This window comes from Triticum aestivum, chromosome 5B (assembly GCF_018294505.1).
Source record: "Triticum aestivum cultivar Chinese Spring chromosome 5B, IWGSC CS RefSeq v2.1, whole genome shotgun sequence".
NCBI classification, from domain to species: domain Eukaryota; kingdom Viridiplantae; phylum Streptophyta; class Magnoliopsida; order Poales; family Poaceae; genus Triticum; species Triticum aestivum.
In genome coordinates, this window is record NC_057807.1 from 179,425,845 (window position 1) to 179,437,516 (window position 11,672).

The 11,672-nt window shown below is 46.8% G+C and overlaps 1 protein-coding gene and 1 long non-coding RNA gene across 3 annotated transcripts; both read left to right on the top strand.

Annotated features, from left to right (window-relative positions):
* Positions 1-1,086: 1,086 nt before the first annotated feature.
* On the top strand, positions 1,087-7,966 carry LOC123115886 (calcium-dependent protein kinase 29). The gene is made up of 8 exons (XM_044536947.1): positions 1,087-1,828; positions 2,461-2,584; positions 2,667-2,810; positions 2,901-3,053; positions 3,137-3,252; positions 3,353-3,520; positions 3,750-3,971; positions 7,578-7,966. The coding sequence occupies exons 1-8, from the start codon at positions 1,274-1,276 to the stop codon at positions 7,767-7,769; spliced, it is 1,674 nt and encodes a 557-aa protein (XP_044392882.1). The 5' UTR covers positions 1,087-1,273; the 3' UTR covers positions 7,770-7,966.
* Positions 7,967-9,389: 1,423 nt separating this feature from the next.
* LOC123115887 (uncharacterized) lies at positions 9,390-10,849 on the top strand. 2 transcript variants are annotated; one of them, XR_006456802.1, is made up of 5 exons: positions 9,390-9,854; positions 9,928-9,992; positions 10,065-10,207; positions 10,286-10,323; positions 10,551-10,849. It is a non-coding gene; the product is annotated as an uncharacterized lncRNA (long non-coding RNA). The 2 variants fall into 2 exon arrangements; XR_006456801.1 differs by having other exon boundaries at positions 9,928-10,207.
* The last annotated feature ends 823 nt before the right edge of the window (positions 10,850-11,672 follow it).

The window sequence follows — 11,672 nt, forward strand, 5'->3', positions numbered from 1 at the left end:
GACGCAAGGAACACGAAGACTAGCAACTGGAAGAAGAAGATGCACCCAGGTGACCCCATGTGCACGACCCCTCCTGGACCCTGTGCGCATGACCCATCCAGAGAGTTTCTGGACATCCCATGCGCACGGGCCTCCAGGACCCAGTGCATAGGAGCCCTGCCGCTGGCTAGCCGTGCACACGGGACCCCGTGCCCACGGGGCCAACTTAGCCCATGCGCGGGCCCTCGTGCGAGTTGAACGGGGAATGCCCCTTTTGCCCCTCCTCTTGGTCCCTCACCTCGAGTCACATATATATTTTGTACCTAAGCCATTTGTTAGGGTTAGCAAAGCATATAGCATGATTTAGAGAGAGATTTGCTCATCTACCTCTCCCCTTGGAGATCAAGACCTCATAGGAGAAGATCCCCAAGTGGATATCAAGACCTCCTCCCCTAGGGTTGGATAAGACTATCATCAAGACCTTATCTCATTTGTAATTGAGAAGAACCTTTACCTTGGTGCTATTTTCCCTTGATTGTTCATGTTATTCTTGTGGATCTCATGTGCGCTATTCTAGTGGATGTGTGATTTGGGTTTGTTTGAGTGTTTACCCTTTGTGTTCTTGTAGTTCTTCCCCTTTTCCCCTCCAAGTGTGAAGAAGATCAACACTTAGGGTTTCACCCTACAACATCTAGTGCGGGGAGCGGGCCGCTAGGGACACGATGAGATACCTGCAGAGCGCCTGCTAATAGGACGCCGGAGGTGGGGCGGAGGGGCTCGCAGATCTGGAGGAGGGGGGGCTGATGTCCATCCATCTAATCTCACGGGCGCGCCCGCCGGTGGGGGAGGGGAGGCCGCGGTGGTCGGCGGTGCCGGAATGGCGTCCGTCGAGGCTATTGGTGGTCGTCGGCGCTGTAGTGGCCATGAGTGAGTGTGGGCGTGGGAGCGTAGTGTCTTTTGGGCGGTCAAATAATATATGGATGGTCCATAAAATTCTTATGCTCCTAGAATAAGTAGGGTAGATGATGACAAAGTTAAAAATAGTAAAATCATGGCTAAGAAGTCGGGAGGAAAGTGGAACTCCCTCTCTCTCAAAACCAACCACCTCCAAGGGTTATTTCCCCTCCATCTCTCTCCTCCTCTCCTTGCCTAGCTAGAGGGAGAGGAAGAGAGAGATCGGCCACAACTCATCCGTTCCATCCGTCGATCGTAGCCAGGTGCACATTCCCGGCCGGAAGCCAGCACGCTCCCTTTCCTGCCCAACGACGTACCTCGTGACGCCGCGCAAGCGGTCATGGGCAACTGCTGTGTTGCCCGGCCATCTTTCAAGCGGCGTGGCGGTGGCTCTCCCAGGCAACGCGGCGGACGCCTAGGAGGCGCCAACCTCCGGTGCCTCTCCACGGTGTCCTCAGTCACTGACACCCCGCGTGCCACGGCCCAGCCGCCTGTAACCGTGCTTGGCAAGGGCCTGGCCGCGGCCGACAACACCGAGGAGCTCCTCCAGCGGTACCAGCTTGGCGAGGAGCTGGGGCGCGGCGAGTTTGGGGTGACGCGACGCTGCATGGACGCGGCAACGGGAGACAAGCTCGCATGCAAGTCGATCAGCAAGCGGAAGCTCCGGAGCAGCGTCGACATCGAGGACGTGCGGCGCGAGGTAGCCATCATGCGGTCGCTGCCCTCGCATGTAAACGTCGTGCGGCTCCGTGAGGCGTTCGAGGACGGCGACTCCGTGCACCTGGTCATGGAGGTGTGCGAGGGGGGCGAGCTCTTCGACCGCATCGTCGTGCGCGGTCACTACACCGAGCGTGCTGCCGCCGCTGTCATGCGCACTATCATGGAGGTCGTGCAGGTACGTCGTACTAGGTGTATTCTTCGTTTCTTTTGTGGCTAGTTTGTTTATTAACTGGTCTGGTTGTAAGTACATGAAACACAATGAAGACAGATTCAGATTTTTTTTAAGGCAAGATTCAAATGGTCAAGACAGATTCAGATGGTGAAGAGAATTTAACGCTGAAGCACACGGCGTTGTACACATAAGTTTAGACGGTTCCGGGTATTGCAAACATTACCACGTAATACTCTCTTCGTTCGGAATTACTCGTCCAAAAAATGAATGTATTGAGATGTATTTTAGTTGTAGATACATTCATTTTTATCCATTTTTGTGACAAGTAATTCCGAACGGAGGAAGTAGAATTTAGCATCTCAAAGTTTAAAATGCACAAATATCATTAAAAATATTTACGTGCTATGTGGTTCAAGATGTATATACTATAACGTTTATCTACATGACTAAGGACTCAACTCTGAATGTGTCGCCATCTTTCAGAATATACAATACTAACATATTTCGATATAAGATTATGCTACTTGTTGTCATGCCATGTAAAATGTAGAATCCGTTATCTCCAACAAGAAACCAATAATCAGCACAATATGTACACACTCGATCGATGGACTGAAACACAACACTTTTTGCAGCATTGCCACCAGAACGGTGTTATGCACCGGGACCTTAAGCCTGAGAATTTCTTGTACGCCAATGCATCTGAGAGCTCCCCTCTCAAGGTTATCGACTTCGGACTCTCCGTGTGCTTCAAGCCAGGTATAAACTTCTGAGCTTCTAATACGATTTATACATATCACAAATATGGAACATGATTTTTCTAGTTATGTGCGGTCCTCAGGTGAAAGATTCAGTGAGATCGTCGGATCTCCCTATTACATGGCGCCTGAAGTCCTGAAGAGAAACTATGGACAGGAAATCGACATTTGGAGTGCAGGCGTCATATTGTATATCTTGCTATGTGGTGTCCCTCCATTCTGGGCCGGTAAGTTCGTACTCCTGGAATTGATATAGAACTCCGAAATTGTGTTCTTGCTCACAAACTGATCACGTTCAGTTTTCATCTTTTTTGTAGAAACGGACGAAGGGATTGCGCAGGCCATCATCCGATCACACATCGACTTCGAGCGCGAGCCTTGGCCGAAGGTGTCAGACAACGCCAAGGATCTTGTTAGCAGGATGCTTGAAAACAACCCTCATGCCAGATTGACGGCTCAACAAGTTTTAGGTCAGTAGATCTTACAATTCCTTCCACTTCTCTGAGATGATCAACATGTATCTAACAATGGTTTACCAACTTCGAGAATGAAGAGCATCCATGGATACAAAATTCCACCGCTGCTCCAAACATTCCTCTTGGCGAAGCAGTAAGGTCAAGGCTAAAGCAATTCACTGTCATGAACAAGTTCAAGAAGAAGGCCTTGCTTGTGAGCTCACAAATAATCATTTTTCCTAACTATTATTTATTTTATGGGACTACGGATTTTGATGAACATATATATGCTGAATTATGTGTCTATTGGCCAGGTGGTGGCGGAATACTTGCCTGCTGAAGAGCTGGAGGCAATCACGGAACTGTTCCACATGCTGGACACTAACAAGGATGGGCACCTGACAATTGAGGAGCTCAGGAAAGGTCTACAAATGATAGGGAACAATGTCCATGATACAGATGTGGATATGCTCATGGAAGCCGTGAGATCCTGCACATTCACTTTTACCAAAATATTTCTAAAGCATCTTCGAATGCAGACATTGGGGAGCTGTTCTTTTTCTATCTTGGTGTTTCAGAATTCTGACATGTGACCCCTACCATGTCATTGAACTATTAAACAATAACCACCAGTTGCTCCATGATTCATAGAGCTTACAATTTGGTAAACTAAACTTCAAAGATTAACTATTTTGAGTTTTTAATCTTTAGGCGGACTTAGATGGAAATGGCACCTTGGACTGCAAGGAGTTTGTCACGGTCTCCATTCACCTGAAGAAAATCCGCAGCGAGGAACACCTCCCCAAGGTGTTCAATTACTTCGACAAGAACATGAGCGGGTTCATCGAGATGGAAGAGCTCAAGGAAGCGCTATCCCCAAGAGGCGACCAGAAGGCCATCGAGGAGATCATCTTCGACGTTGACATTGACAAGGTTAGCAAGCTCACTATCAAGTATCAACACCTCCAGAAACAGGAAAACGCAAAAAGACGCTTTGGGTTGCTCCGGGTCGCTCCTCAAGACGACACGGGAGGCAAAAACTCTAGCCGCAGCCACCAGCCGCCACCTCCTCTCGTGCGCTGAGCAGGAGACGCGCTGGATGCGGGGACAGATGCGGGGACGGCGTGGTTGGCGCCCACGTGCGGTGCGGCGGCAGATGCGGGGACGGCGTGGTCGGAGCTCGCAAGGAAACAGGCCGGCGGCCCTGGAGCGGCGGAGTTGCGGAGTAGTGCGCTTGGCCACGACAACTTTCTGTGGAGGCGGGCGACGGTGGTTGGGCTGCGGGATATGGGCCGCATACAACGGCGTGCGCACCGGATCTGGCATCCTTGGCGGCGCCGCCGCGCTTGGTCGGTTGTTCCCGGCGCCTCTTGCCTCCATGGCCACGTTCTTCACTGGCCTGGCGGCAAACTGAAGTGGTGGATCTGGAACGGGTCTCCCTTGTTTGCATAGACTAGCCACAATGGATTAACTTGCACTAGTAACATACCCAAGACCTAGGTTATATTACTACTCCCTCCCTCCGTTCCTAAATATTTGTCTTTTTAGAGATTTCAAATGGACTACCACATACGGATGTATATAGACATTTTTTAGAATGTAGATTCACTCATTTTGTTCCGTATGTAGTTACTTGTTGAAATCTCTAGAAAGACAAATATTTAGAAACGGAGGGAGTACATCTATAGGGACATGGAGTTTCTACACCCAAAAACAAATGCTTCTGGTGTGAACAGTAATATAAAAAGAATTCAAAAATATTTCAAAAAATTCTGATTTTTTTGTGGCATACTTTCACAAATGTTAGTTGTGCACGCAAAATTTCATCGCAAAATCACATTGGTGAAAGGCGTGGTAAAAAAACAAAACTGATGCTCCGAAAATGTTACTTACAAAAGCATTTTGGAGCTTTGATTTTTTTTTTGGCACAACTTACACCAATATGATTTCGTGATGAAATTTTGCATGCACGACAAACATTTGCGAAAGCATGCCCCAAAAAATTCACAATTTTTTGAATGTTTTTGATTGTACTGTTCACACCATGAGCATTTGCTCCTGGGTACTTTCGCATCTATAGTGGGAAGTAATATATTGTGTGGTGTCATGCAAAGCTTTATTTATTAGGTTATAGACTCATTTTTGTTTTGTATATGTGATGTTACCCATAGTATGAGCAACTAGCTATGTTACTCAATTCATTTCTCTCCTTGTTAAATCATTGCCACATAAGCAAATTTCATAAGTTGGACTGTATGTTACTGCTGAAGTTACTCCCACTATAGCTAGGCTGACCCAGTCGGGCTGGCTGGGTGATGGTGTGGTTCTGTCCCGCGATCGGTTCGAACATGCCACTGTGGGGTTTGAGGGCGCCATTGGTCTTGTCGAATGGGAGGTGGATGTTGGGTTACTGCGGTGGTGACTTCATGCAGTTGGAAGAGAGACATTGTTTTATTTATTTATTAGATAATGGACAACTGCGCCCATTTATCCATTCACAACTACACCCTCCGTCTAACAATGTAACATCATTTTGCAAGCTAGTACTTCATTACAGATACTGATCCTGATTAAATCAGGGAACTCACTAAACCATCAGGACCAAACATCATGCTCTGCTGATTTAGCCAGAACATGGTTGCCTCATTATAAGAATGATTGACAGAGATAAAAGTACAAGATACAAACTTTGTGGCACATTTTCTAATATCATGGACTATGGCTCTAATACCTATCAAAACGTGAACCCTTGACCTTTTCTGAATATGTCTTTGAGTTTATTCGGAAATAGCACGTGGAAGGCATCTGCCCAGAGCACTCCTATGGGCACTTTGCTTAAAGTGTCTGAGTAGCCTTGAACCAAAAATTTCATTGTTGATCAATGATAGGCAATTAGATGCTATCATGATCTTCCTTACACTATTGTTATTGGCAAGGATTAAGACTTGACGAAGTGACATGGCTTCTGCTACTATAGAAAATTGAACTCTTTCGAAGTAAACTCTAGTCGCCGCACAAACCCTTCCCTGGTGATCACGTATCACCACACCAAAGCTCGTTGTGCAGATTGGCATAAGTTCATTGCATCCATCGATCCATCCAATGGGAGATGGTGCATGCCTTGCTTGCATGGCGGTGGATGCTGCTTGGGCGCAACGATGTCGACGTGTCACGCCGGGCCCGCCCTTTTAGCTTGCTTGCCAGGTCGACAGTACATGTCCCTTTTATAAAAGGTCCTACATGGGTTGAGTAGTTCGAGGCCTTCACATGGCTGGGACATGACGTGTTGGGCCTTGCCACCCATAGGCCAGGTTTGGCTAGAAATTCAGGGCCTAGATCATAGTGCGATGGTCATGGGTTGCACTTAGAGCATCGATGACCGGACATGACAAATCCGAGTATCTACTAACCCCCTAAATGTCTGTGAACGCGCTCGCGGGCAGCCCCGGTCTGCCCCTGGTTTTTCGTCATCCTAATCACTACCCCTATTTGCAAACCCTCAACCCCATACTAACCATCCAATGTTCATTTTAGCATATGCAGTACATGTTACATGAAGCAAACAAGCTAAAGACAAACAAACTACCCTAATTTACTCTTCATCGTCGGAGATGTTAGAACTGCCTCATGGTCATTGGCGGCGTGACAAAGCTCTAGTGCCCTCTTCCTCATCGTCGAGGTCCGTGAAGAGCCGCTCCTGCCACAAGTCGGCCATCTGGATACACCGGCAGTTTGCCTCCACCTCTCACTCGGACTGGATCTAGTCAAGGATGGCGGTTTTGCTCAGCCCTGAACAGTAGTGCCACCTCCATGGCTTGGGTGTGTTGGAACTTCACCTCCGATTCCTCCATGCCAAAGCCCTCGAGCTCAACCTCCATTCCCGGTGTGTCATCTACCTCCTCCATGTCTTTTGGTGCATCCCCCTTTGGTACCTCCTCTTGCCCCGCCATAATTTGAGTGGCATCAGGTTGCCCTTGTCTTGAGAGCGTCGAAGGTTTTGTGCAACACATGGTCCTACAGGTGCTCTCTCTGCTGCCAGAGTCATGGTGGCTCGTCTCTGCTCCTCCCATAGCAGTTGTGGTCTCTCATCCCTTTCCACGACGTTGATGGTTGTGAGGTGGTGGTGCGGTGTTATGTGATTCCTGAAAAGTCTGTTTGGGTCTTGATCCCCCTCATCAGGATGGTCAAGCCAGATATGGCTAGTTCGATGGAGGGGCCATCAATGGTATGATTTTGGGGGATCATGCTTTTTCAGCAGTCATTGATAATTCGGTCATGCTCGCTGGCGTATTTGTGCTTGTGTCTCACTGTTTTGTATAGCCAATTGGGCTTCGTGCACTTTGGTTATGGTTTTCCCTGGCTATTCCCTTATTAGCAAGACAATTATATTCTTCTAAATGAATAGTCATAACACTTGTCGGTTTAACCCCCCCCCCCCCCCACTCAAAAAAAACATCATGTGAATCATCAGAAACCATAATGGCTAGGCAACTAGTTCAACAAGTATATCAGCTAACTCAACCCCCATGTGTACTACAGGATGGCAAGATAAGCTATGAGGAGTTCGAGTTGATGATGAAAGCTGGAGTGGACTGGAGGAACGCATCACGACAGTACTCGAGAGCAGTTTTCAATACCCTCAGCCGCAAGATGTTCAAGGACGTGTCCCTAAAGCTTGATCCTAGCGGCCCGCTAGGTGGTGCTGGGAAAGAACAACAGGACATTATCTAAGAAAAGTGTGACTCCACTTGCATGCTCATTTGTAACACACACACACACACAGAGAGAGGGAGAGAGAGAGAGAGAGAGAGAGAGAGAGAGAGAGAGAGAGAGAGAGTAATAAGTGTATCTCTTTTCCTTGATCATGTAGAGGTCACAACATTTTTTGACGCAAAGCGACCATGGAGGTCATTAACCCTGATTATTTCAAATGCGGGTGTCAAACAACTGTCAGAAATACTTGCATTGTACATGGCTCCACGAGACCATGTCATCTGTTTTACTACTAGATGACCCGTTGCGCCCATGGCACAAAAAGCGAAAGCGAGCCGAGTATTCAAACCATGCATATGATATTGATTCAGAATCAACTTAATAGATACTTATATTCCATTACATGGTAGCTTGATAGCTTAAAAGCTTAAAAGAAAGTATTGAGATCACTGAGAATAGCAGACATTGGCTTTATAATTATAAAGCAAGCTATATTAGTATAGTGCATTGCCTCAATATTGTATCTGCTGCCAATAGGAAAGACTTAGGAGGTAGAGCCACTACATGTCCCATCTATTAAACATGATTTCATCGTCCAAGCAGCTTTATTCGCATGTTTGGTGGGTTATTGCGAGTGAAAGCAAAAATGACTTCCATATCACTGAACTCATCATTTAGATCCCAGTGATATAATTGTTTATTTTCTGTAAAATGTCTTCTAATTGCAAAGTCGTACTTCGCAATACAGAAGCTTCAACCAGTTGGGGTCTACTACATGGAAAACAGAGAAACTACTCCATTACATGACAACCACGAAGGAAATAAATCTTTGATGTGAGCAAATCACTAAAGAGAAAAGCTTGTGGCCACAAGCAATCTGTCATTGATATGTCTCCGTCGTATCTACTTTTTCAAACACTTTTTCTCTGGTCTTGGACTCTAATTTGCATGACCAGGGCTGGCGCTGTTTTTAGCAGAATTGCTATGGTGTTGTTTTTGTGCAGAAATCAAATTTCTCAGATTGACCTGGAAATTTACGGAGAATTTTTATGGAATATACAAAAAATACTGGTGAAAAAATATATCAAAGGGAGGTACCCAGGAGCCACAAGCTCAGGGGGCATGCCCACCCCCTAGGGTGCGCCCTACGAGCTTGTGGGCTTGCTGGACCTCCGGCAACCCTAACTCCAACTCCATATATCACTGGTACCGTTACGTGCTATACAAATTGATGTAGGGTAGTGTCGTGGTTCTAAGTCTGACAATAAGCATAGGGGGTACAAATGAGGAGGCAAAGTCCTAGCTACGGTGAGATTGTACGCAAGTGTTTAGGAGTTCAGGCCCCTCTCGGAGGAGGTAAAAGCCCTACGTCTCGGTGCCCTGAGGCGGTCGACTGGATTATGAGAGTGTGTGTTACAGGGGGTGCGAACCCTTGTGCGAGAGGAGGGGGTGACTTATATAGAGTGCGCCAGGACCCCAACCATCCCCCGTTACCAAGAGTTCAATGTACATAAAGATGGGGCGTTACTGATAACGCCAGCCATAAAGTGCTTTTAATGATCTTAAAGACTACAGAGTGAACGCCTGACTGTTGCTATTCTGGCCGACTCCTGGTCTTCGATAGGTCGAGTGATTTCCTGTATGGTCGAATTAAAAAACAGTATAACAGAGCTAGTTAGGAGCCTCCACAGCGATTTGATGCTCTGAACCGTCGGATCACTCTCATCTACGCACAAGATTTCCTCGACCGTTTTCTGGGCTGCTGCTCCGGAGAACGAGTTACACTAATTGTGGCTAATCGGGCCGTTAGATTCAAGGCCCACGAGCCTCTCGCAAGTCAGGTCGCCAAACCTATCCTCGAGCTGCTCCCCTTTTCCTGGGCGCTGCGCCGCCGCCGGCGAGGTTCCTGCGTCCGCAGGCCCCCACGGTGGTCTCTTCTTCCCCATGTCGTGCCCTCCAGCGTTGTATCTGCGGGCCTGAGCACGCGCAACAAGCAACCAATGAGCGGCTGGAGGATCAGGCCACACATGTTAGCTGGGCGACGAAGCCGACGTGAATGCATATGCTCATTAGTCCTCACGGCACAAACAGTCCCAAGACCAGGTGAGCTATTCTCTTTTCTGATTTTATTTTCTCCATGCCCACTCTGTTCTTATGGTCGAGTTGTTTGGTACAGGTTCTGATTCTGATAGAATTTTCAGTTCACGCCTTCCTACTCATGGAGGACATTTGTGTCAATAGGTAAAGTGGCAGTAATGATGCCCTAAAGTATTAAGCCAAACAATTGATGTAGCAATGCCGCTCGTGTTGCAGAAGGAGATAAATATGGGCGCTTCTCATAAATGTGTGTAAAGAGAGATCATACCTGAATCTCTGAGTATAGTGGCCGAGCGAGGCAGTTTGAAAAATACGAATCTTTGTAGGCGTTGTTGCATTGCATGTTACCCAAGAGATTTGTAAGTATGCAAATCAGCTCCTTAGATTATGTTATCCTACTCATATATAGCTACTTAGCATAGCATGTCTTTTTACAGGCATATCAACTGCAGACGATGCCCAAAAGGAAGTTCAGGTAACTAGCATATACAAGAGCATCCTGAAAACTAATTTGTGGCGGCACTTGCTGCAGATGTGTTAAATAGTTTTTTTTGGTCAGATTGTTGTTTTCAGACTTGTTCATAGTTATATTTATATACAATAATTAACTTTTTAAGTTATTTTTTGAAATAAAAATTATGTCGAAAGATTGAAATGCTTGTAAGAATACTGATTTTGAATACCGTTTGTGCCCTGCTGCAGCATAACCATTTTACGTCAGAAGGTTTGTGGGCAGCATAACCATTTTACGTCAGAAGATAGCTAATTCTATTGAGATATTCCACTGAAGAACTCTTGGAGAATTCAATTATGTGCGAGAGCAGACAAGACAATGATAAAATGTTCTACTCCCTCCGTTCCATAATGTAGTGCCTATAGATTTTTTTATAAAGTCAAACTTTACAAACTTTGACCATTCTGATGATTTTGATATAGGAAAAACGTGAACAGATGATTTATATGATTAGTCGATAAGTTCTAATTAATGTTTGATAATTATTATGCCCCAACCCCTATATCGAAAGATTGTAGTGTGGGTCATTTAAATTTTTATCAAATGTTTCTTTAATTTCAGTATTTTTTTCTTAAGAATGAACGGGCGCGGCAATGCGCGCCTTCATGGTCTAGTGATATTTAAGACGGAGGGGTACCCGAGTGAGGTGTCTGGTCGAGTGGATTGCACTCGACGTCTTCAATTGGTACTCCATGTTGTGTCTTGGATGTCCTTGCTTCTAGGGTAGTGACCTTGGGTAGGGCGTATAGGTCAGGCCTATGACCCTACACCAGGTCTATATCATCATCATTAGCCCCCGAATGGATTGAGGTCCGAGTGAAAAGAATGTTGAAGTTGATCTTGCCTCGACTCTTGTGCTTCACAAGTACTCATGTTGAACGGGAGGCCCATGTTGGCACTTCGGCTTCGTTTCAGTCGCCTTGATCGATTCAGAAGTTGTTGAGTAGATTTATACCATCACTCGTCGAGTGTTATTTTTGACGCGAAATCTTTGGCGCGATTGGTTACGGCATATCCCGGATATCACGGGATTCGAAATTTCGAGGAAGCGCGCGAGGCGGAGCGTGCCATAGTAAGCGGGATGGATAGACAGGAGCGCCTCGATCTCCGCACAACCTTTTTCGCCATGTACCTAGTGCACGACTGTTGCGGGATTTGACAGGATTGTCTGGGCCCATGCGTCAGCCACTCGAAGGTGGGTCCATAAAAGGCGACGGGGCCGAGGCGTCTGCACTGTGCGCGTCCATTCTCCTTCTTTCTCATCTGCTTCTCCACCGCATCTTGCTCCTCCGCTCTCGACGCCGCCACCC